This window comes from Falco biarmicus, chromosome 16 (genome assembly GCF_023638135.1).
Source record: "Falco biarmicus isolate bFalBia1 chromosome 16, bFalBia1.pri, whole genome shotgun sequence".
In the NCBI taxonomy this organism is placed as follows: Eukaryota; Metazoa; Chordata; class Aves; order Falconiformes; family Falconidae; genus Falco; species Falco biarmicus.
Genome location: NC_079303.1, coordinates 5,423,190 through 5,448,301, shown reverse-complemented (window position 1 = coordinate 5,448,301; position 25,112 = coordinate 5,423,190). Strand labels below are relative to the sequence as shown.

Sequence of the window (25,112 nt, the reverse complement as noted above, 5' to 3'; positions counted from 1 at the left end):
AAGGGGAGAGCAGGAGACAGTCACACAGCGAGTGTTTTCCCACCGTGGTGGCTTGCTGACCCAGAAAACTTGCCAGGCTGCCTGTTAATGCTGACAGACAACTCTAACCAGACCTGGCACACTGAGGGATGGTAATTATGTGATAACAACCATTTATTTTGGAAGGCAGAATGAGCCAAGCCCTGTGATTAGCTATGAACTGTGCTGAAGCGATGGTATGTTACGGGCTGCATTGCTGCACCATTGTTTGAACAGATAAATCATCAATGTGAGTTGCAGCTGTTTCCTTTCACCCTCGCTACCCTTCGAACAGCAAAATTATTATTAGTGAGAGCCAAAGCACTGCTCAACACGGTCCTCGTGGCAAGCAGCACTATCTCCACATCATTAAATTCGTGCTTTGTTGGCAAAGCCAAGGAAATGGCAGACTTACTCTGGCAGAGCTTTGGGATTACGGACCATGTGAAATTTTTAAGACAAGTCGTTATCGGAGATACTTCGGGGAGCAAAGTGTACCCGGATCTGCAGAAGTAGGTCACGATTGTTCCAACTGGAAACTCGCGCTGAGGGTTTCGGTCCGCGTGGTCAACAGCCGGAGGGTAGGGACAGTGACCTGGTGCCAGAGCAGGGGACAACACGGACCCTCAGAGCTGGAAGATCTTCCCCAGAGACTCACTGGGGATGAAGCTGAGCCTCTGGGGGAGCCCAGCCTGCCCCCTGGGCAAGGATAGAAACCCCAGCAAGCAGCAAGGGAGAGCAGCGACCCTGAGCATCACTGTGGGATGTGGCGAGGGTAAACTGAAATGGAAAAAAATAACGGTGATGAATTCACCAAAGGATGCGGTGAATCTAACAAGTCTTTATTCCCATATGCTTTAGCATCTCGATGGGTGGACCATGCAGTAAGGTGGGACAGCCCCACCAGGACAGCCCGGCCATGTCACCCAGGGGCAAAGAAAGAGCAGAGGGGAATGCTGCCACCAAAGAGCTCACTGGGGTGCCCACCCTTCAGCCCCTCTCCTGCAAACACTGCCCATGCTTCTAGAAAAATACCAGCAGCCAATTATACCTGGGAGAGAAGGTGAGGAGAAGAGAGATCTGTACATACCGAGGGTGCAGGCGGGCACCCGTGGATGCCATCTGCCACTGCTCAGGCATCGCACAGCCGTGGTGCCACCGACGGGGACATAGCCTGCATCACACTTGAGTGTGGCTGTGCTGCCGTAGGTGAAATTCTGTGCAGGTTTCAGCTGTCCGTGCGTGATATCTGGGACGGGACACTGAACCTCTGTGGATCACCAAAAAACAGGGCTTTGCAGGGGTATTCTTACCGAGCATAGCTACAGTGGCCAGTGCTCACTGCACCTCTAGTAAGAGAAGACGAATCAGTTTAACAACTGCAGCAGTGAAGGCAGAGAGGTTAGGGGCAATAAGCATGCTTGAGCAGGCGTCATCAGTGCGACTCAAAGCATGTAGCGCTTCCATTGCACACAATCCAACGCTGTTTCTGCCCTTTCCTACTAGCAGTGGCTCCAGCAGGTCACAGTATGACTTACCTGCACACCCAGGGATGGAGTCACACCAGGGTGCTGGCAGCTCACTGTCAGCTTCGCAATATTCCCCAACTAAATAACCTCTGCCACACACGCACATCGCTAGTGTCCCAAGAAAAGCTTCTTTGTTCAGCTACATTATCTCCCAGGAGAATTATTTTGGGGTTGGTCACAAAGTGCAATAATAAATTAAACTAAAAGTAGCTGCAGCTGGGATTCCCCGTGCTTGCAATGGGTGCTGGCAGGTCACCAGGACACGGTGCGCCTCTGTTAAAAACATACCTGGTTCACACCATGGGACAGCAGCACCCACCCCACGCGCTGCCACGCCGGCATCGTGCCGGGGCAGTGCTGACAACGCTGCCTTTGATACCAACACCCATGGAAAGACCATCTCTGTACTCAGATCTGTCTTCTCCAGGCTCCAGCTTAGTTATTGGCACCCCTGTTGGTAATGCTTGGATTTGGACTGAGAAGCACCGTGAATTTAAAAAAAAAATAATTAAATATTTAAAATAAAATTAAAAAAATAAAATTAATAAAGATAAAAAGAAAAATATAAATACAAAAATTTAAAAGGAACTAAAAAAAAAAAAGGGGTTTAAAGGCAGTGCTAGCAGCTGGGGGCAGCAGATGCCTTGCAGGGACGCGCTGGGGTTGCTATGCATGCTGGAGAAGGTTCTCAAAAGGCCTGTTTTTAAAGGAACTGTCAATGTTCAGGCAGAAACTGAGTTATTCCTCTTCCTAGAGACATAATCAGCAAACCCCCACTCCTCCTCTACTGAAGCCAGCCTGCGGGATGTATGACCAGCTGCCTTCAGCATGTCTGTAGGCTGCCTCAGGGCTCAAGCATCAACCTTGGTCCTGATACCACTCAAACTGCTAACTATAGCCCCCGTAATTAAATCATAAAACCTATTACCTGTCTAATTGACTCCCCCCATCTTACAGTAAGGTCATCCTCTGACCCTGGGAACATCTCAGCTACCGCATGGATGATGGAGGCAAAGGGTGCTGCGCTCCCTGCGCCCAGGTTCTGAACTCCATCCAGACCAGGAGAAATTCTGCAGACGCAGGACCTGGCCCCGGGCTGTCCCGGGGATGAGCTCGAGCCTCTGAGCCAGCTGTACTTAACACGGGTCCCAGGGGTATCCCTACTCCAATTTAAGAATTTTGGAAAGCACTGGGAATTCTGGGTGGCTCTTTGCGAGAAGTGCAGCTAGAGAGGAGAAATGGGCAGCTAGCAGCATCCTTACCAGGACATCAGGCACAAAAAGGGTAGCAGTGACCCCAGCCAGAGGAAGGTCTGCCGCTGGATTTTACTAACCTGGTTATTACATACATGACCCATAAGCAAAGCTGAGCCACAGAAGCAAGGAAAGCAAGCAGGGGAACGGCACTCACCGAGACTCCCAGACGGCTGCAGCACAAGCACCAGCACTGCCAGGAGCTGCCCTGGCCGGTGCAGAAACGCTGGCATGGTGCTGGGAGCTGCCGGGTCAGCGCCGTGGGAAGGACAGCTACCCCCAGCCGAAAGCCTGCCAGGGAAGGGGAAGCAGCTATGGGAAGTTGGGGACAGGCCAGACGAGCCACGCCACCGCTGTAACCCCCAGCCCTCCTGACCTGCCCAAGGCGAGGGCTGCCCTCCCTGAGCTCTCCAGTAAGGATGCGCCACGGAAGGGCACGCTGCTCTGCTCTGCTTCTTCCCCAGTGGGGACAGTGGGAACAAAGCTATTTTACAGCTAGAACCACTCTGCAGCACCCTGGCCTCATTTCTGAGGCCCAGGGAGCTGCTGGTCGGTGCGCTGGGCAGTGCTGCCCATTTACTTTGCCTCTTCACCCCAGGGGCAGGCAGGGTGGGGGGGGACAGGCAGCTGTGCAACCCCCCCTACACCCCTGCACTGCACTCAGGGAATAGCAGCCCTCCCTGCCTAATGGAGCAATGGTTATTGAAGCGCCTCTTTCCTTTAAAATAGATAGGCTAGGGTTATTAAAAGCCAGACACAGCTGTCTTTACAATTGCAGCTTTATTATAATCTGGTGGTGAAGGAGTACTGAGCACACATCTTGTGATCAGACAACAGAGCACTTCCCCTTTTACTAGATGTTGCAGGAAAAGGGAAAAAAAAAAAAAAAGGCCATTCCTTTCTTTGCACTTTTCTTTCCAACAACCACTCTTGGTGCACACCCAGAGATGCACAGGTGGCACCACCGTAGCCTCAGGCACACCTGTCCTGCTCGGATGGAAACCTGGCATTTTCCATTTGCTAGAAGACAGGCTTTGGCATTTTCTTCATTGTGCGTGCTCTAAAGGTCACAGCTAGTTAGGCAGTTAAGTGCTTGTTCACAGTAATGAATGCAATGGATATGAACAGGGCAGTGGGCTATACTGGCTTGCAGCTGAAGGGGTGCAGCAGCTGTGGGGCAAACACAGGCTGGTGGCTCTCAGCAGGTTCATGTACAGTGCCTGCTCAGCCCTGACAAAAATTTACTTCTCACTCACTTCCTTTCTAATTGCGCACTCATCAGTATAACAAACATACCTAAATGTAAAGCTTTAAAATGTATAAAGTGATGTCCAAACCTACCCCACCGAGCTCTAACAGAATGAGCCAGAAGTCACTTTCTGACTCCCCAATACGACCAACTGGTCCTTGACTGATTGGTAGATTTGTTCTGGCTACTTAAGTATTAGCACAAACAGCAAAGTCATAAAGAGACCCTCAGTCAGCACGATTATTCAACATGCAAAGAAGACTGTTCGTATGAGACCAGTGACAACAGTCAGCCATATACTGGGGTTTTTAGCTCCTTCTCAAGTTTCTGGATCTCCAGGTGCAGTTTCTGCACTTCCAGCAGAGTTTTCAGTTCTGTCAGAGGAACTCCACACTCGAAAGCCTCCCTATTTCGAAGAATCTTCTCACATGTATCACGCTTTTTCTTTAAGAAAACAAAGAGAGAGGGCATGAGACTGCTGCAGGGACCTATGTGTGGAGCATCCCCCTCCTCCTGCAGCCCCCCAACCAGCCCAGCCCTACCATAACGAAGCATCCACGTTCCTGAAGTCGGACCAGCGCTATTCCAGGCTAGAGACGGGACAAGATACAGACAGAACCTGCGTGGTACTTACACATGTGGGCTTTGGCGTCCAAGTGCCATTAGCTGAGCAGGTGATTTCTGAATTCCTTACAAGGCGGCCATCAACTCTGCAGTAGAAGGACAGCGTTTCATTCACCTCGTACCATTGTTTTCGAGTATACATCACTAGGTTATCCTGTCCTGAGGGTTGGTAACATCGAACTGAAAGGAAAAACGCATGCCAAACAATAACATAAGGGGAGGAGACGGAGGAGAAAATGCCCTGCAAATCCCACCCGTTGCTGGTGATTCAAAGGAGCAGCACCCCTGGCCTGTGCAGACCAGCTGCAGGGCATCAGCCCGGGGCTGGCACGCACCTGGCTGGCAGGTGGGCAGGGGGGGGTGCCAGGCGCCGTCGGCCAGGCACCGGCTCTCAGCATCACCGTGCAGCATGAAGCCTTCGTCACAGGAGAACCGCACGGCCGCCCCGTAGGGAAACGTGAACCTCTGCGGCGTCATCCTTCCCCTCTCGACTGCGGGCTTGGGGCACCGGACCACTGCGGGAAGAGAGCGGAGCTGGGAGCGCTGCCTTTGCCTGCTGCCCTTCCCAGGGACAACGGCAGCCAGGGCAGGCGGGGCAGAGCCGCTCCGCTGACCGGCCGGTGGCCATCAGCCCAGCAGAGCCGCGCTCTCCTGTTTCCACAGGGATCAGCCCCGGTCCGGAGCTGTCGAGCCAAAGCAGCGGGATCTCCCGGCAGCCCCGCTCGCTTTTCATCTCGCGTCGAGCGCTAATATTGCACCCAGGTCCTCCTCCAGTCTGAGCCCGTACGGGAGAAACGCCTCACCCCTGCACTCCGGGGCAGGTCCGCTCCACGCCAGGGTCACCCCGTCGTCGGAGGTGCAGTAGATGGAGTCGTCCCCGATGAGGGACAGACCCTCCGCGCAGCTGTACGTCACCTCCGTGCCGTAGGGAAACTGCTCCTTTCTCAAGCCTGAGTGCTGCCCGTTGGTGACTTTTGGAGGCGGGTCACAGACTGCAGAAGAAAGGGAATTAATACAAAAAGAAACACATAGTTATCATATTCAGGTGAGAATCGAAATTGCTTCTGGCAAACCAGAACAAGGGTTAACGTCATGTTTGTAGTGTGACAACTTCACACCAATTTGCTGCCTGGCTTCTTGCCTCTTACACCAGCTCAAGGCTCCCACTTCTCGCTCTGCTCCCACCTGGGGCACATTTCCAGAGAGGACACCTGAACGCTTTGAGCCCACCAGCCGGTGATGATCGCCCCATTTCCCTGAAGGCAGGTCACCTACTGATGCTGTTTCTGAATGCTGATGCCCGAGATTCCCTCTCAGCGCTGAGTCACACACACCTTTATCACAGAACGGTAACGGGGGAGCCCAGCTCTCATCAGCCTGGCACTCGGTCAGGTCCTGGCCCCGAAGGACATAGCCCGAATCACACGCCAGCCTCAGCTGGGTCCCAGTGGTGTAGTCATTTTTGCTTTTGTAAACCTCTCTCGCATGAGCAGTATCTGGCTTTGGACAACGAGGTTCTAGAAACAACAGAAAATAAAGGATATCAGGTATTATCAGAAAGAACTCCAGTGAAGATGCTTTCTATGGAGAAGACAGTTATCAAGAACATCTGAATCCTGGATAAAAAAAAAAAGGTGACTGTCACCCAGCTGCAGGTCTCAATCCTTACTTTGTAAGTCTAGAGTTTCTGCTTCTACAAATCAGGTTTCCTGAGGCTGTTGGGAAAGGCACATGCTGCAGAGCTGGCTCCATGCCTGACCGAGCGTCCCCTCAGGGCTCAGCACCCCGCACCGTTATCACCCCAGGGACTGCAGCCCCTGCTTTCCCTGTGCTCGGGAGGCTGCCGAGCACCTCACAGGCTGTGTTAGGGCCAGGACAAGGAATGGTCCATGCCCTGATGCTGGTGGCTGCCCTGTGAGGTAGAGAAGGCTCTTTCCTCCTGGGCAAGGTTTTCCTGAGCTTTTGGGCTCAGGCCACCTCCAGCAGCTTGCTGACACTGCTGTGGTGCTGAGGTTACTCATTTCAGCAGTATCAGTTATTTATGCTGTTGCATTTTCTTTTGGGAGGGGAAATGCATCGAGAACATCCGCTGCTTCCAAGCCTCATGTCAGCAAACCAGCCCCGCTGCCATCCACAGCACAAACCACATCCCCTTCCAGCTGGGTAAATGTCTCCCAGGCTTTTTAGGAACCTGCTAAAGCCTCTAAACCCTCCCACAACCCAATCCTTTGTATCCCACCTCCCCAGACACCAGCGCAGCCCCCTTGCCAAAGCCCTGTACTTCTCCCACAGCCATCCTTCAGCAATATAGCAATTTGGCGCTCTCGCTGCCTATTTCTTCCAAGTTAACACATCAGGACTAGATCTGGGGATATACGGCTGCGGAGCAAAATTCTCCTTGGCTACTACTACCATCATCTAAGGCCACATGTAGATTTTTCTGCAAATGTCAGCAGACAGCTACGCTGTACAGAGTGACCCAAACCTGCGCTGTCACCAAGTCAAGATGCTTCACCGCTTCTCACCTACCTGGAATGCACTCTGGTACTGCTGGATCCCACTGACCATCACTCGTACACTGAAGCACGACACTTTTACTATGACCTTTGAAAGCATAGCCACTGTTACATATAATTTCCAGTCTGTCTCCATACACATAATTGTCTTTATCTTCCCATACGTGTAAGGGCCTTCCATTCCTGATGTCTGGATTTGGGCAACGGATTCCTGGGAAATGCCAAACATCAGCAAGTGTGAATCCACAGCAAAGCCAGCTGGATGACAACAGAACCATGGTAAACAGAAGGATGAATGCTTTGTAAATCAAAGGTACATCACAACACTAAATCTGCCCCAGCACAGCCCCTGGGCGCTCCTGAGAGATGGGGCATTTGCAAGGCACTCTGCAACTGCAGCCTCCCCTGGGATGGAGCAGGGGGCCCTCCGCACTGCAATGACTTTTCCCACAGGTTCAAGGGATTAGAAAGCAGAGAGGAAACTCTGTGGCTGGGGAATAAATCACGGGAGTTCAAGAGTCACAGCAAGGACCAGAGACGCGCCACGCTGGGCACCCAGAGCATCCCCCTTCTCTCCGTGACCCTGCGATCTGCACAACAGCAGACCACGTATAGTTTCTTCATTCAGGAATAATTTTGCCAAATTGCAAGGGTCAGCAAGCCAAAGGAACGTACACTTACTTTCACAAGCAGGTGGAATTTCAGTCCACGTAAAATCCGGCAGACACTTAACGTGCCGCGTGTTTTCTCCCAGGCTGAACTTGTAGCCCTCCCTGCACTCGTAGGTAACCACAGACCCCGCAGGAAAGAGATTGCCGGCAAGTTTTGCTTTAACAGCATTATACACATCTGGAGGGTCCTCACAGCTGCCTAGAAACAAAATACCAATTTAGGGACCTTGCCAGTGATACATCAGCGAGGCCTATAGTGGTTTTTAATGGAAGAGATTGGATCTGGGTAAAAATTGTGGGCTCACACTGTTCGTTCTGAGATGCACTTAATCGTCTGAGCTCAGTAACGCCGAAAAGTGAATGCAAGGGAGACAAATGAAAACATACGAATCATTTCGGGCTGCATGGTAATTTCCACTGTTGTAATGAGATGTAATTTCTAATAAAGTTTATATTATCTAGGGCTTTACCAACAAACTTTAAAAATATTAAATACAGAAAGGTTAATTTACTCCTTTTGAATTCTACTGAGAAATGCTCACCGGCTTGAACGGGACAAGCCTTTAGTCTCCATGGCCCCAAGTCACAAATTCCTAAAGTCACCTTAGCGCTGCAGTGAGATCAGCAAAAAAAAAAAAAAAAAAAATTAAAAATCCAAAAAGTTAAACCTTGGAGCCATCACTTTCATGACCTACTGCTTTCTTAGATGTGTGGGAATTTCAACGAAGCAAAGCTGCCGGATCAGGCCCGCCACACTTACTGAGCTGGCAGCGTGGCAGCGGAGGGTCCCAGAGGCCATTCTCTTTGCACATGGATGCATCGCTGCCGTTAATGGTGTAGCGGAAGTTACAGTCGAACACGACGGTGTCTCTGAAGGTGTACTCGGGCCGGTACCCACTCAGAAGCCTCCCGTTCTGCACGCTGGGATGCTCACAGTTAATCACTGCATCAGGGAAACACCATCGCTTAGGAAATCAGCAGTTAGGCTCAAAGAAGGAGATGAAGGTATTAAAAGCATTCTTGGAGCGTAAGATGTGTTCACCCAAAAGGCTGAAAATGACATGACAAGGTAGCGGGCTGATGAGATATTTTTGTATATCTCACGCCATTTTACAGCATTTTTTTATTTCACACTTTTTATTATGGCAAAGCGTAAAAAGAACATAGGGAAAGCAGCAGGTATCACAGCAGCCTTCTGAATTTTTTGCAGGCATCATGTTTTACACAAGCCGGCAGGTAAGATGCATTGTCTGGTCTGCTGACACTAATGCAGTCCCCTTCCCCTGTCCCTGCTGACTTGGTGACAGCGAGCAGTCATGGTCCCTCTGATGGGACCCCCTGGTTCCTGCTACCGCTACCAAACTCAGAGGGTCTCATCTGCAAGAGATGATTCCAGCAACATAAAGGAGACAGATGGCTCCAAGGGAAAAAAGAACCACCTCTAGCAGACGGGGCAGTAGGCAGTGGAGAAGCAGCTACGGCTGGTGCTGCTGCAGTGCCCTGGTGAGCCTGCAAGCACCTTGTCTCGTGCATGGGAGCAGCTCACCTTTGCACTCTGGGGCTGGCTTGTTCCAGACACCATTTAAGTTATCTGTGGTTGTACAGAAGATAGAAGCGTCCCCCACCAGCGAGAAAGGTCTCTCTCCCCTTCTGACACTGTGGCACTGGTAAGTGACGGACGCTCCGTATTCAAAGAGCTCTTTGCCAGCTCCGCTGTGCTTGCCGTTAGCTATTTCTGGAGGGGGTAAACACGGTATTGCTGGGGAAGGGAGGGGGAAACAGTAGAGGGAAGGGAAGAGAGAGAAAGTTTGGAATTAGTTTTGAGCCACAAGTCTGGTATGAAAAAACACGAGGTACCAGAAGGGTCAGAAACTAAGGGCAGGTCTCCAGGGAGCTGCACAGCAGCTCACAGGCAGCAGAGCTCTGACCCAGACACCGAGTGGGTTTGGGATACACCAGTCTTACATGCAGCTGCCTTACTCCCAGATAGTGACTCCATATTTCTGCAGGAATGATGCAGGAAGTAAAACAGAAAGAAAAATATCTTTCCAGATTCCACCATGCATCAAACTGCTGAAATCCTCAGCAGGGGAATGTGACTGCTGCTTTATCCATCCCCTGTAACATTTAAGCAGTAGATCAGTTAGGGAGCTCCACTTACGCTCGCAGATGGGAATATCTCTGTCCCATGTAACAATCTCATCTTTAAGCACACAGTGGATCTGGGAATTTCCAATCAGTCTGTACCTGTGTGAAATAGGGGAGAGGGAATTACATCAAGACTGAGTTTGTCAAGCATTACCTATAACATCACCACCAGGATGGTTTTGGCTTCCTTATCATGATGACAACTGATCAGAAATTTGCCATCAGTGTCATTTTATCAATGATAACCTGGCTTTTGACAAAAGCATTTTTAAAAATGAAAAAAACCTTTTTTGTGGTATCTAAGAAAAGAAGTTGACTTCATCAGCCAGCTGTAGCTATCACTACAGCTCTGAGCTGAGTATTCATATTTTTTCTTCAAAATATACCAGAACATTGGGAATGGTTTAGAAAGGGCCAGGAGAGTGAAGCTGAGTTTGAAAGAACTGCCTCAAAGCATGAGATTAAGAAAACTCAGTCAGTCTTAAAGCTCTCAGAGGAAAGCTTGAGGGAGATTTCAGTCACAGTCCGCAATTACGTGCGCCAGTAAGGCTTCGGACAGCACACACAGGCTTTAATCTAGAGCAAAAAGACTTGAGAAAGGCCGCTGGGAAGAAGAGGACCCATGCCCAAGTGCTCCGAGCTTACCCCATGTTGCAGGTGAAGTTCACTGCTGAACCAAAAGTGAACTTCCCTGTCAGGAGGAGTCTGCCGTTGGCCGGCTCGCCAGGGTAGCTGCACAGCTTTGCTGGGGGACAACAGGACTGCAGTTAGTTCTTATTTCAGTTTCTTGAAGACCCAGGAAAATGCAGCATGAAAGCAGAAGACTCCTCCAACACTGAGCAAGGGCACAGAGCAGAGACCTCTGGATTTCCCCTCCAATCCTAAGTTATTCCACGATACACGATGCTGCTAAGACTTGCATCACGACCCACAGCCAGCCTTTGTGGTCCGAGTGGCATTTTGCAGTGACAGCCTTTCTTCACAGCTAAAGCACTCTCCTACTGCAAGTCTGAAATCCCTTTTTTTTTTGAACCAAGTGCCTGAGCAGAGCATCTTCTGAGCCAGCAATCAAGCACAGCCAGCATCAAAGCAGATCCCAGCTTTTGCCATCATTGCCAGCACTTTGCAGAACACAACTGGTGCTTCACATCGGGTCACTCATCCCCCACCATCCCATGAGGACACTTTGGGGACTGCTCCAACAAAATGAGCCAACAGCATCAGCAAAGAAAAATCTAAATCAAAAGTCAACCCAAAATATACTCACGTGTACAGAACTCCCTTGATCCGTGCCACATATCGTTCACTCCACAAACAAGGGTGCTTCGGGCATTCAGGTTTCTTAAGTAACCTGGACGACAGATGTATTCCACCATGGATTTAAAGGGAAACGAGGTAATGCCACGGTATTCCTCTTTGAGTTCTGCGGATGGGAGACGCGGCGGAGCATTGCAGGCACCTACCGACAGAAACTCCATCAGAAAGGCTATGGGAGGAAGAGCAGTGGGAGATCGGGCCTGATTTACTCTGAAGGTCCAGGTGAGGACACTTCCCTGGCCTTAGAACTCCTTAAAGCTAGAAACAAAGGGAAGTGCAGCCTGTGATGGGATGGCCAAGGCTGGCAGGGACAGGGGAGCTCCTGTTCGCTCCTCACCCCTCACCGAGCAGTTTCTAAAGCTGGTCACAAAGTCCAGATTAACCATTTCCTCTCCCCAGTTAGTATAAATCATCGCACCCTTTTCAGATGGAATAATTTCATGGCCGTTTTACAAAGAAAGGAGAAAAAGACAAAGGAAGATGGATTCTGACCACAAAGATTTATAACATCTTGAAGTGCAAAGGCAATGAGGAAAAGAGAAGGATCCAAGCCTTGTGAACCCCAGGAGAAGGATCCCTGTCGAAGGATCTCAGTTTGTCCCGATGGACTCGTTCACTTACTCTGGACAGCCACTATATGAGCAGCGGTGAGGAATAACCCAAGGACAGCAGCTCGATCCCTCTGCCTCCCCAGCTCCAAAGCCAACATCTTTATTCCTCCCTGGAGATCCCACCAGAGTTACCACATTCTTTTTCTATGCCAAATACCTGTAGAAATAGCAGGGCGGGTGTTTATGCTCAGGATAACCACAGCTCATAGGGACAAGTCCTGTTTCTCCATCCCTAAGCAGTTCCTACAGGTGGGGCTGGGGACCAGCGGGATGCTCTGCAAGTGGAGCAGCTGCTCCGCCGGGTCCGCTTCGGCCGCCGGGACCCAGACCAGGCGCAGCGGAGCTGGACTGCTGCGGCAGAGCTGCCTGTACGTGGGGAAGGCTGGCTCCAGCAGAGCAGACCCAGAGACATCAAAATACAACATAAACAGGACGGAAGACTGTAGATGTTAAGCAATTCCCGTAGGGTGTATTTCACTAGTCTCATTTATTTGCATTTTTGAGAACACAGCTTTGGATCAAAATTTTAAAATAAAATCTAAAAAAGACAAGAAAAGGCAAAAAAAGACTAACAGCTCCACTCAAACCATAATATAAATATTTTGTAGCTTGTCAAGTTTGACTTAACTCTGTATTGCCAGTGCTATGCTCTCCCCAGCCAACCAGCCAAATTACTGTCTGCAGGGCTGTGAGTTTATCTATGCCTTCTGGAAAAAGTCCTCTGCAATTTATCTTATGGGTAGAACATTTTTGTTTAGTAACAAATCTCTTGGAAGCAAATTCATAGTCAGATGAAATCCTGCTGGAGTCATCAGTACCGTGCCCTGACTATTAATAAATCACAAGCAGAGAGAGAAAGTTTCTCACCAAAAAGACACACCAGTTTTGTGCAAATAACATTAACTGGAGTAAAGCTCTAAAGCACAGATGTCATTCAGGAGACTGAATTGCTTTACAAAATGGAATTGAGGTGCAATTCTGACTACCCTGGCAGCCCTAGAGCTGAGCAAGGGTCCTCTCTGCCTTTGTTATCCAGGATTATCCTTTATGAGCCTAAACCCTCCCAACCTTCCGTACACTCCAAATGCCTGGCTTCCTCCTGGAGACGAGTCTGTCTTGACGCTTTCTGCCCTGAACTTAACACTCCCCTTGGCTGTTTCATTCCTCTGGCTTACCTTCAACCCTTATCTTACAGCTCTTGGCTTAAATCGATTTAATTTACTCATCTTAGTGCCTGCTAGAGTTGCAAGAATGCTCTGATCCAGTTCCCAAGAGCAACATTGCCCAAAGCTGCACGGCTCGAAGTTGTCTTACCTGGAGGTCTGGCAGCAGGAGATAGAGACCCGGCGTGTTCGGCTCTTACAAGACAAAGCAATGACTGTCCTCAGCCAGTCCCCTCGGTCCAGGCACCGCCGCGCTGAAGGAGGAGCTACCATACGCCTACATGCTCAGATATGGCTCCATGTAGCAAAGTTTGAATTCTGCAGAGACCAGAGTTGTGCCAGTTGACCCATAAATCATTAACTCCTCCTCTGAGCGAGAGGGAAGTAGTTTATTCAACCCATCAAGTGAAATAATCGAAAACCGAATGCAACCCAGGCAGCTGTTGTAATAGTTTGTCTTTTGTGTGGAGCTGCCAACTCTTGTTGAAACCATCCTTGCTGAGCAGGATGCTGCCTGTTCCACCATGCAGCAACAGCAGCCGGCCAGTGCTGGTCCCCAGGGGATGCCCAGGGACATCCTCGAGAAAGCTGCTTCCCCCGGGGCATGTCAACCATGAGCTCATCCCTTCTTACCTCAAAAAGCCTGCGGCCAGTGTTCAAAACATGGTTTCTTCAACCAGCTCCATGTGATCCCATGAAAACAACGCGTGAGGTCGCAGGGAGCATTGCTCAGAGCTGCACCCCTGGGTCCCTGATGGGAACCCAGCTGCTCTTCGTCTCGCTGAGAATTCCTCCCAAATCCAAATCCAACTGTCACTGGGGGGGTCATCTGCCAGTAACCAGAGTTTTGGCAGGAGTTGTAACCACGTAGCCCTTTTGCACTTCGGCTGCACGGCTTCATCGGGGCTTGAATCACCATCAAGAACCTGGCAATGGGCTTTTTACACCCCGCCCCATGATGCTTCTCACAGGTATGGGTTTGTTTGGCCAGATCCGAGGAGTTTTGCCAGAAAAAATTTACAATGTCCCTACATCCAGCGGATATATTACCTTTCTGAAGTTCACCTAGGTCCAGGCCAAAGTGCAATGAAGCAGATTTACTTCTTGCTCTGTAAAAGGCGGCAGAGGGCTGCCTGCCCTTGCCCCACAAGCAGGGGCTTGCTCACAACAGGCTCCTTATTCCTGCCGAGCACACCCTGACCTCCACTAAGCATTTACAAGAATCCAGTTAATCGCAAACACAAACATAGGCTTTCTAGATTTATGTTTTTCCAGATGACTCCAAACAAGCCGATTTGTGTGAGGAAAAAAAAAAAAAAAAAAAAAGCACAGCAGCTTCCCTGCAGGCACTCAGGTTATTTAGCATCTGCGCAGGGTGCTTATGGCCAGGAACATCAGCCACACTGAGAGCCACCTCCTGCTCTGACGGCTGCTAAACACCCTTAAGGCCACCTTAACCCGCAGTTTGCAGCAAGAGAAACAGGATAAAAGGGGTTTTCCTTTACCAGATCCAAAGTAACTTCTCTTCAGGCTGTGGCTGGTGAGTCCCTTCAGGACCAGCTGGTTTCCAGCTGCAGATGCTGGAAGTCAGAGTGACACTACTTACTCCTCTTGACTTTTTTTTTTTTTTCCAGACAAAGAGACATGCTTTAAAAAAAAAATAAAATTTAAATGTTTTCCTACTCTAACAGCTCCACAGAAAACCTGAAAATCTGAACTCCGATAGTTCCAATAAAAGCACCCTTAAAACTGATGAGGGAAGGGGAACCACAGCAGTAGCTCCAGGGTGCAAGTTTCACCATTTCCAACCCAACTCCCAAACAGCCAGGGATGCCTGCCCTCCCCTGCAGACCCTCTTCCTCCAAACGCTTTCCAGAGACTCCCCAAATTCATCATTATCTCACAAAACCAACACACAACAGATAGTTATAGCAAACAATAACAGAAAATAGTAGAGGAAACTAGATCTATATTTTTTTTAAAATATCTTTATTGTAAATAAATGCTGATGGGATATTTATGCTCACATGCACAAAGTACACAAGCTACGACACAAGTTTACATACACTGCATTTTTTTAAAAAAAAATCTAAAAAAAACATTAGAAAGCAGTAGTGTAGCAAAATTGCAAGTAGATGCACAACATCCATCTCGCTAAACACTAAACACAGAGATGCGGTTTGCAACCAGCGTTCAGAGGCAGAGGAGCAGCGGGAGAGGCGGAGGGGGCATGGGCACCCTTCAGCGGATGACGGGCGAGGGTTTGGGACATACCCCTGGGGCAGGCAGCTCCCGGGAGTGCTGGCAGCGATGCCTCTCCTCCCATGGCTGCTCCTCAGCTGGGTGTCCCTGTCACCCACTGCGGCGCTGCGGGAAGGGGATGCCTTGCAGAGGTGGCAGCTCTAATGTGACAGGCAGCGCACACACACTCAAGGTACCTGGGCTGGCTTTAAGCTTTTCTTCCCCCCTCACATTCCAATTTTCCCCACTGCTGGCAGCAGAGATGGAAGAAGTGTTGCCCAAGTGATCATTTTTCTCTGCAATGACCAATAATGCTGATGGGCCGGTCCCTGGACCATGGCTCAGGGACAGCGATGCAGGTCCCGTGGGTGGCCCTGCCACTGCTCGCTGAAGGTGACAGCGGCCACCACCACCACCTCTGCTGCTAGAACAGATGGATAGAGAGTCAGGGAAATACAGAAAAAACCCTGACTCGGGCTTGGTGCCTTTGTAAGCATTGCACCCCACGTCTGCACCTCCAGCTTCACCACCTTGACCTGCCCAGCCCAAGACAGCAGCTCTGGTCCGACTGACAGCACAAGCTGCTGCTGATCCTCAGGTCAGGTACATTGTGCAATTGCTGTTTATTCTGGGGTATTTGCCTGCGCGGTGCCAAGAAAATCAGGTGATTTCAAGGAAAAACCTGGCACAGGGACCTGCTGGGGAGATGCGTGGGCTTGCTGGCATCACCCCAGCCCGGCCGCCCCCGGGAGCTCAGCAGGACCCTAGGACCTGCCACATCAGGTATGATCCACCCCCACGATGATCACAAATCTGCTGCCGCTCTGCTCTAGACACATGTATTTACACCTTTTGAAAGGTAAAACGCAGGAGGAAAAAGCTATAGTTAGGCTTTAATTAAAGCACTGAGGCACAAATGCTGCCGTCTGCAGAGAGGGCTGAGAGGCTCCATCCCACGACCCAGCAGACCGCAGCTAAAGCGGGACCCACTTGGCAGGAATAAGCGACCCACAGTCAGCGATCCAAAGCTGCACACCCGCTTTTTAGCGCTGATTAAAAAAAAAAAAAATTATGACCGCCAACATATTAGCAGCTACATTCATTAAACCTGGCAGGTAAAAATACATATTTTTGTCTCCTTACAACCAGTAACTACTCAATGAGACGAAGATAATTAACTCCTTAGCAAAGTATTACAGCATAATGTGCGTAAACATCCTACAGTACATCTCTACGCCCTTTTTACCCCCCAAGTGGGAGGTTTCTGTCGGAGCAGCCAGCCCGATGCAGTGCGGGTTTGTGCGTTTTAACATTACTGGAGGGTGACAGCGAGTAGTACCACACAACAGGCTCTAAATGTCTTCAACATTTTTTCCTCTTCCCCACCCCCCACTCCCACCCCACCCCCCCCGGCTTATTTCTAAGCACTGTAACATTTAAAACCAAAGAACAGACGGCATTGCTCTTGCAGAGGGCTGCAGCAAACACCGGTGGGAACAGCCTGAGGAGCAAAAGTAATAAAACTCAGTTTCTCACACAGTGAATTTCGTCCCTTTGTGGCAGAACTGCTTTAGATCAACACACACATCTGTTCCTCAGAAATCCTAAAGGCTCAGGATTAGTGCCTGGGCTTTCACCATGGCCCCCTCGATCTCAGCTTTATCAAATTAAAGTGCTGGGAGTGTCTACAACAACTGGGTTTGAGCTCAAAATCCCCAGGCTGCCGAGCTCCGCCACAGCACTGACATTTCTCAAACATGGGTCCCTGCTGTGGGTAGGGCCAACATTCATTTTACACATTTAAAATAAGCAACCTGGGTCCCAGAAGCTGCTCTTATAAATCCTGGAGTCAACTGGGAACAGCAGGTGCAGAACAGCCTCCTGCTTCGTACCTAAATGCTCCTTTCTGCACCCGACCTGGGGATTTTGCCCTTACTGAAGGAATGGCAGGAGTAGGATAAAACGGAGTTTGGCAAAACACAAGTCAAGGCTCATGAAAAAAAACTGTAAATTTGGGGTTTTGGGGGGTTTAAGTAACACAGCCATCACGGGAGCTGCGCCGCAGGGGAGTTTCACCATCTAACACACAACACTAAAGCAGCAAAAATGCTATTTAAGGCAGCGTTATACACCAGCAACATTCACAGCTTATTCGTAAGCAAGTCTAAAATCTTGTTGTGGGGCTAAAATTTGGTACGTTAAAAAGACAATCGGTAAAAATCATGTGCTTCTTGCAAACCCCACACACGCAGCCCTGCTGTTCCCGGACACTGAGCAAAGCAATGCTCCGGTCTTCTGTTGTAATAGATAAAAACATCCACAAACCCCAGGAAAAACAAGCAAGAGGATGCAGCTTAGCTCAGGGGACAAAGCTGAAGCAGGACTTGATGCAGATTCAAGAGCACTGGTAGCTACGCTGCTTCCAGAGAGGGAGAGGAGCTTTTTTTTATTCCCTTCTGCCCCTCGCAGGAGGTGTCTGGCAGGATTTGCTGAGCTGACAAGCGCCCTGTGTTCCAAAAGCCTTCCCAGAGCAAAAGATCAGGCTGGGATGGGGGGATGCAAACCAGCAGCCGTGGAAGCCAGGTCAAATGATACCTGGGCTCTTTCGCTGGTTAAACACCACAAAAACTGTGTTTGACCTTGGAAACGGTAACAGTTAAATAAAAACTTGGGGATTTGGTCTGATAACGTCTTCCAAAGAAAAGCTGCTTCAGCAAGTAGGAAGATGACCATTTTGTCCCCACATACACTGAGGTTAACTTTGCCACCTAACCAGGGGGAAAGATGTGGGACACCAATGCTCCAGTAAAGCCCAGGGATGCGTTGGCTCACTTAAAAGCAGGGTTGAAAAATCTCCATAACACATTTTCTCCAGTCTCACGGACAGACATTTCAGCATTCAGAAAGAAAAAGAGACAGAGAGACAAAAAAAAACCCAAACACATTTCATTTCAGAGGAGATTACTGGCCAAAGCGGCGCGCGGCTCACTGTGCTCTGGGGATGCTCGAGTCCCAGCCGCAGGGCTCTTCCCAGCCACGGAAATCCCAGCCGAGTCCGAGATGAAAGCAGAAACCTCTACACCGTTAAACCAGCCATCCTCTACAAATTAAGAGATAAATGGCACAGGTTACACCGAGGATAAGTCAGGCGATGGTAAAGCAGGGGACAACAGAGCTCAGCTCAGTGCAGGGACAGACACTTTGCAGCAGCCAGAGGCGGGTGAATCCAACCAGGTCCAGAGTTGTTCTACATGACCGTAACCACCAGAGGATTTACTTATTTACTTCTACCTGAGCAAATAATTAGCTGCTTCACACTTTGCATCATCCTTTAACCTCTGGCAAAGCTTGGCACAAAGGGTTTCCCAGCCCCAGCCCGAGACCACGCGAGTCCAGCTTTGCTGGAGCATCTCGCAGGACGGCAGGCAATAACGAAGCAGGCTGGCTACTCGGGGTTACTCGCTTTTATTTATCTTCTCCAGAGGAAAATACACTCCAACCAGAACCAACCTATGAAACATTAATCATTTTGCACATTAACCACAATAAATACTTAAGAGTTTCGTTAAAACTCCTTCCGCTGCCTCGCCAAGGACCCAACAGACAACACTCAGCTCTGTACAAGCAAATTATATATTTATGAAGGCACAATCACACAAGTTAAAATCCGACGGCCAGGAGTTCTTACAGCTGATCACACAACGTCCCAGAGCGCAGAAAATGCTCAGAGGGGCTCCAGCCACGCCGACCCCCTGCCCGCTCTGCTCAGCACAGCGACGTGTAAATCAATCCCTGGCATCAGTCTGGTTACACAACCCACGCTGTTTTGCAACAAAAAAATAAATGGCACAGCTACGGAGCCAGCGTGCTGACAATGAACAGTGGGCATCAACACTTCCAATTCAAGAGTCAGGAAATCCAGACCCTAAATAGTCTCTATTTGCAATTAAAAAAAAATAAAAATATCTCAACAGCCTTCCTGACAATTACACTTAAAGTAACCACTATCAGAGGTAATCCGTAACAGCTGCTCACATGCTGCTTGCTCAAGCAAAACACCAGCACGAAGGAGGAAGGAGGTTTGGATTGGAATCAAGGAAGTTGGACCAAATTACCTGCATTTATCTGCAAACCCTCCTAGGAAGTCCGTGTTAGTTGTTTAAACATAAGAGAAAGAAACACTTGAAGGGCAGCGTTAGAAAAGCAGCTTTGCCAAGCTGGTACACGCGTTCATTTTCTAAACACACAGCTCCTTTCGGCTCAGGATAAAGACAAATCCAAAGGGGGAAAGATTTGATTTTTAGCCTATGGATAATTTTTCTCTCATCTGATTCTAGGTTATTACTCTGTACAGGAACAACTGTTTATCACATTTATCACAAGCTCCCACAGATCAGGTTCTTCCTTCTTCTCCCCTCATCCCAACATTGAGGCCTCTGAAACCCAGGGAGATAGGCAACCTCAGGTGAAACGCTCCCCATTTGCGTTGCTGCTGGTCCCACCATTCCCAGCTCGGCCATCCCGACGTGGGAGATGCTCTACAGCAACATCTGAGCTCGATGCCTTGTGCGCTCCTGCAGCTTTGGCAGGGCAGGCAGTAAAACTCGGCAGCGTTATTAAAAACGCTGTCACAAACTGGAGAACAGGGCACAGAGGCATGTAGCTTCAGGATCCGTCCCACACCTTTGCATCCTACGACATGGGTGTAGCAGCAGGTGATGGAGAAAGAGCAGCCGCACTGAGGAAATTGTTGGAAGAGCTTAACATCGAAGACGACGTGCGATTCAAGTAAAATAATGCACATCCCAATGGGCAAATGCGTTCAGGCAGGAGTTTCTCAAGCCTGAAGGAAGCTGGGCAGAGGTAGGAGCTGCACCTTCCTCGCCTGGAAGAGATGAGCTGCACCCTACGGCAGCGAGACCCGCGCCCCACCACCACAGGGACCACCCCGTCACCGCCAAAGGGGAGCGAGCCCCCCCCCAGCCCCGTGTCCCCTGTAACACCTCACCTCTGGGGACAGAACCAGCTACCGCTTCGCTTCCTTTGTGCTAAACCAGCTCTCCCTTGGATGCCAGAGCACCAGGAGCGAGAGGATTTGCCCCAAGCCCCAGGGCAGCGGGGCAGAGGGAGCAGAGCTTTGCTGAGAGCAGCAGCAGCTCAGCACCCACCCCAGCAGCCCAGACGCAGTGACCCAAAGCCTCCGAGGACGCAGCTTGTGCCACCTCGGAGCCCACCCTTAGGCACCACCACCCTTTGGGTGCTCCCCAGTACAGCCCACTGCTCCTGCAGGGAAGACCCCCGTGCCCCCGAAGGGGGGCTGGAAGCAGCTGGGTGCTGCAGGTCACCCAGGCGTGCAGGGATGAGCACAGCACCGCATGCAGGATGCGGCACGGGGGCTGCAGGAGCGACACGCTGCAAGAGCCAGCCCACAGCCCCGTGGTGCAGGGACCTGCTGTGCCCCCAGCCGCAGCACCCGAACTGCAAAAAGCTTTTTACAAGACAAAACCCATCAGCGTTTGGATGAGGCAAAACACCCAATAAGCCAAGCGAGGGGTGGCCGTGGGGTAGGTCACAGCTACTGGCAGAGCAGGGGTGCGGGGCCAGCAGGAGCACGGCGAAGTGGGGGCACCCCTGGCCCTCCTGCACGGGGCAGCAGGCAAGGTCTCATCCCAGGCCCTCACTCGGAGGCAGAGAGGGAAGCCGAGGTTTCACGGGCGATGCAGGCTGCTGGCTCCCTGGGGAGGGGACACACAAGGACACGTTCTCCCCTCAGGGTGGGAGCAAGGCAGTCCTCTCTTCGTCTCCATTTAAAGATGCCTCCGAGGACCATGACAGTGAGGACTCAGTGACAACTGCCACCCATGCAGAGGGGTTTTTCCACCCAGCTGCTTCCCAAGCACACACACAACCCACCCGGCTCCCTCACGCCACGGGGAACCGGGGCTGAGCAGCACCGCTCCCACCGAGGCCACGATCCAATGACTCCTGCAAAACCGCTGTGAGCAGTAACATCACCACACCTCATCCCTGGCAGAGAGGGGACGCACGCGGCACCCAGCGCTGCTCAGTACGAGCCACATGGCTCAGCCCAGCAGTGCCAGTGCAGCACCATCCCACGTCCTGGTCCAGGGATGGAGCAAGCTCAGCATGAAACGCACTTTCGCGGGCAGCCAGCACCAGCACAACGCACCAGTCAGTCCAGCCCGAGCCCCTGGGTCAGTTACCTGGCTGGTAACAATATTCCCCCCCTTGAGCTTATTATAGAGCAAAAGACCCCCTTCCACTCCATGCATTTGTCTTTCCCCAAAGCAGTTTCCATGCAACGTTAATCAAGAGAAGTCCTACTTACTAAACCAAAAGAGAGTACACACCAGCTGCTCTCAGTGGTACTCACAGGCAAGCATTTCCCCCTTGAGGCTGCAAAGGAAAAAGAAACAGCACAGGATAGCTCGTAGTGCATTTTAAAGGAGACTTTAAAATAATAGTAAAAGCAGCAAAGCAAACGAGGAAAGAAGTGAAGCGGCCCCGAAGATTTCATGTTAGGGAGCTCAGGGCAGGCTTGTATCGCAGCAGGAGCTGATACAAGGCACGGACATCGCGCCGTCGCTGCTCGCCAGCACGCCTCCCCCCCGCTAGCCCCACAGCCCAGGGTTTACTAAACACTCCTTCACCCCAGAGCATCAGCGCTTCGGCGTGACGCTTACGAAGGGTACAACATCCCTTTGGGGCTGCCCCGCTGCAGACCCCCACCAGTGAAGATGCCGGGCGGTCAGGGGGCTCTCCAGGGGCTCTGCACCCACCACTGCTGGGGGGCAAACCCACACCACCACAAAGCCCTGCCTGGTTCGGTTCCCACCAGAGCCCTGGGATTTTGGGGATGCTCCAGCATCACGCTCCAGCAACGTTCACCTCTGTTGCATCGCCCTGTCTCCTACCCTCTGGCCACTTACTCTACAAACAGGCAGGAGCAGGGCTCACTGAATAGCTTAGAAAACATTAAAAATAAAATAATCTTGGCTACTTTAGAGGTTAAAGAGCTGTAACAATGGCTGTCTCTGCACAGGGGGGCCAGCCAAGACCTCCCCAAATCCCCCCCCAGCTCTTCTCTGCCTCCCCTGACAGGCAGCAGTGTGCAGCCTGCTACGCCTGTGCTCTCCCAGGCACAGAAAACCTCCTGATTTAGCAAAGAAACAATTTTAAATGAGCAAAGAAACAAACAGGGCTTCCCCTCCAACACTGAGGAGGGCCTACGGGCTTTTAAGCCAGAAGAAACACCAAGCACCAAAACCCAAACTGCTTCCACCTGGGCACCCAAAGAGCCCAAACTTTGTTCAACAAGCTGCTGACATCGGGATCCAAAGGGAAAAAGGCTCCAGCAAAATCACGCAAAGATTTCCTACCAAGTCGCTCCGGGGCTGGAGCAACACTTGGCTGCAGTATCAAGTTAGGACAAAGAAGGTATTTGTAACTCTTTACAATCAGGTGGTTTTTTACCAGAAAGCAAGATATTACCCAGAATTAACCACCCTGCCAAAACCCTACTGCACTGATGGAGACTCGCCTGCATAAAGCCTGATGGCGAAAGCCTCTGGCACCACTATTCTAGTTTAACAGGGCAACTTCTGGGGTTTGGGGGTTATTTTTGTGGGGTTCTTTGTTGGTTTGTTGTTGTTGTGGTTCTTTTTTTAAGAGAGTCTAATCCAGACCAATTTTCATGCAGAGACGGTGTTCAAGACCCTGGGAAGGGTCTGTGTGTCAGGGAGGACCACCGACAGCCGCGGGTGATGGTGGGGAGGGGGAGCACAGGGAAGGTACCACCTGGACACCCACTTGCAGCTGCGGCTGGTTGGCCCCATCTTGAGCTTCCAGGGATGGAAAAGGCCCCAGCAGGTCAAGAGGTTTGCTCCCAACGCTGAAATGTCGCGGGCGCTTTACCGTGTCCGCGCTGGCCCGCGGCGCAAAGCTGTTTCTTCTCATCCTTACAGGGGTTTGGCTGGCGGGAAGGTTGTTCTGATCCCAGACGGAGGGTATCATAAGGAATGAAAAGGGGAACCAGAGTTTATTAAAACCAAACCGCACACCAGCACACACCTCCGGCATCCCCCCGCCACAGGCACTGCCAAGCTCCCGGCAGCCGGGGCCGCTGGCACCAGCGCTCAGTGCCTTCCCCAGCTGAGCACCAGTGATGGGAAACCCCTGCTCTGTCAGCTAACCTGGCTCTGAGTCCGCTGAAAAGTCTGCTTTTTTAGCAGTTTTACTTCCCTTTTTAATTTTTTTGCTTAAGCAGCTTTGTTAGGGTTTTTTTGTTAGTTTGTTTTGGGTTTTTATTTTCTTTTTTTTTCTCCCTGCGATCAATTTAGGGGGAAAAAAATAATAAGCAAATAGAAAAACTTTCCCTTCTTTGTATTTCTTCTCCCTCAAAGCAGCCACGTTGCCCAAAATAGCAAAGAACAGCAAAAACAGACTCCAACTTCTCCAAGCACACAGCAACGACTCCAACGCAGGCATCGCACACAAGTTGCAAAGCGATAAATGCCCGACTGGAACCATCAGCATGGGACCAGCCACAAAAACCTGGCCAAACATCCTCAGCTCAGCATCTTGCAGTCAACTGGATTGAGCTCCACAAACCCTCCAGCCACAGATGCAGCTTCACCACCCCCTCGCTGGCGGTGCCTCGGCACAGGGACAAAAAAATCAGCATCTCCCAGGCCAGCAGCCGAGAGCTCTTTATAAAATACAGCGACAAGAGGCAGCTAAAAGCCTAAATGTGCCAAAGGAACTTAAAAGGTGGTGCGTGTGGGTTTTCCGTGAGCTAGCACAGCAGAGCTGGTTTGTGCTCTTTAATTGGGGGAGCTAATTACAGGCAGTCACTCAGTGGCATTTGCCGGCACATCGGTCCCCTCTGGAAAATGGTGTTTGCAGAAGCGAATGCCCAGAACAGCAGCAACTTCCACAGATTTGGCAGGTGGGTATGTGCTTTGCTGCAGCAGGTGGATGGCTGAACAGGTTTTTAAGTCTTGGGAGAGACAGGATTTCATAAATAACGCCAGCCAGAGCCCGAAGATCGGCAGCGCAAGGGGCAGCAAATCGGACCCGTCCCCTCCGATAGATACATCATCCAGGCACCCCATCGGCTTGCCTTGCACCCAACACCCGTCTCTGCGGATTTCTTGTGTGTTTTACAGGGGAAGAATCCTCCGCTCCTCCCAGCCACCGGCACAGCAGCCAGCCCAGCCCCCCCCAAGGGCTGCCGAGAGCCCCCCAAGAACCCCCCCAGAGGCAGCCTTACCCCAGCCACAGCTTTAAAGGGAGGACGCTCATCAAGACACTGAGAAAACTCGCTTCAAACATTGTGGCGAGTCTTTTTGAAATTATCACAATTAATAAAACAATCATCAACAAATACATCATGGAAAACTGAGCACCAGACCTGGAATTTAAATCCTACATCCTCAATTTGCCCATTCTGCTTCCTACAACAGCTCGGAAAAATACCTCCCCCCTGCCTGGGACGCATGCTAATTCAGCCTACAATTAATTCTGCTTTGGGGGATTAGTTCTGAAGCAAGCCCTTCTGATCACTGAAAGCAATCGGTCATCTCCAGCAGGTATTTGAGAGTGTTTCAGTTTAGTTATTTATTTTTGAAAAGGGAAAAAGCCCGAGCTGGGCAGCAAAGACTTACTGAGTTCAGCGAGGGTTTGTCGCGGTGCGTGTTCACTGCTTCCACGTTCAGATTAATCATCTCCACTTTACAGCCTTTATAAAAAG

At 50.6% G+C, this 25,112-nt stretch overlaps 2 protein-coding genes across 9 annotated transcripts in view; both read right to left on the bottom strand.

The window, feature by feature from the left end:
- Positions 1 to 13,387, bottom strand: part of CR1 (complement C3b/C4b receptor 1 (Knops blood group)) — an 89,479-nt gene extending 76,092 nt beyond the window's left edge. Inside the window, exons 1-12 of the mRNA XM_056361864.1 lie at positions 13,251 to 13,387; positions 11,947 to 12,093; positions 11,276 to 11,467; positions 10,654 to 10,753; positions 10,022 to 10,107; positions 9,407 to 9,619; positions 8,621 to 8,803; positions 7,871 to 8,059; positions 7,203 to 7,400; positions 6,008 to 6,190; positions 5,477 to 5,665; positions 5,009 to 5,188 (exon numbers count right to left, since the gene is read on the bottom strand). Coding sequence (XP_056217839.1) covers positions 5,009 to 5,188; positions 5,477 to 5,665; positions 6,008 to 6,190; positions 7,203 to 7,400; positions 7,871 to 8,059; positions 8,621 to 8,803; positions 9,407 to 9,619; positions 10,022 to 10,107; positions 10,654 to 10,753; positions 11,276 to 11,467; positions 11,947 to 12,034 — 1,801 coding nt within the window. The 5' untranslated portion in view covers positions 12,035 to 12,093; positions 13,251 to 13,387. The remainder of the gene's footprint in view (positions 1 to 5,008; positions 5,189 to 5,476; positions 5,666 to 6,007; positions 6,191 to 7,202; positions 7,401 to 7,870; positions 8,060 to 8,620; positions 8,804 to 9,406; positions 9,620 to 10,021; positions 10,108 to 10,653; positions 10,754 to 11,275; positions 11,468 to 11,946; positions 12,094 to 13,250) is intronic.
- PFKFB2 (6-phosphofructo-2-kinase/fructose-2,6-biphosphatase 2) overlaps positions 13,283 to 25,112 on the bottom strand; it is a 62,818-nt gene continuing 50,988 nt past the window's right edge. For 3 of the 8 annotated variants that reach the window (XM_056361748.1, XM_056361745.1, XM_056361747.1), the window contains exons 13-16: positions 25,027 to 25,100; positions 23,171 to 23,350; positions 21,690 to 21,757; positions 16,164 to 18,440 (exon numbers count right to left, since the gene is read on the bottom strand). In XM_056361748.1, the coding sequence (XP_056217723.1) occupies positions 21,731 to 21,757; positions 23,171 to 23,350; positions 25,027 to 25,100 (281 nt within the window). In that variant the 3' untranslated portion in view covers positions 16,164 to 18,440; positions 21,690 to 21,730. Of the gene's footprint in view, positions 13,418 to 16,163; positions 18,441 to 21,689; positions 21,758 to 23,170; positions 23,351 to 25,026; positions 25,101 to 25,112 lie in introns of those variants that run through there. The other 5 variants (XM_056361749.1, XM_056361746.1, XM_056361750.1 and 2 more) reach the window with 5 other exon arrangements.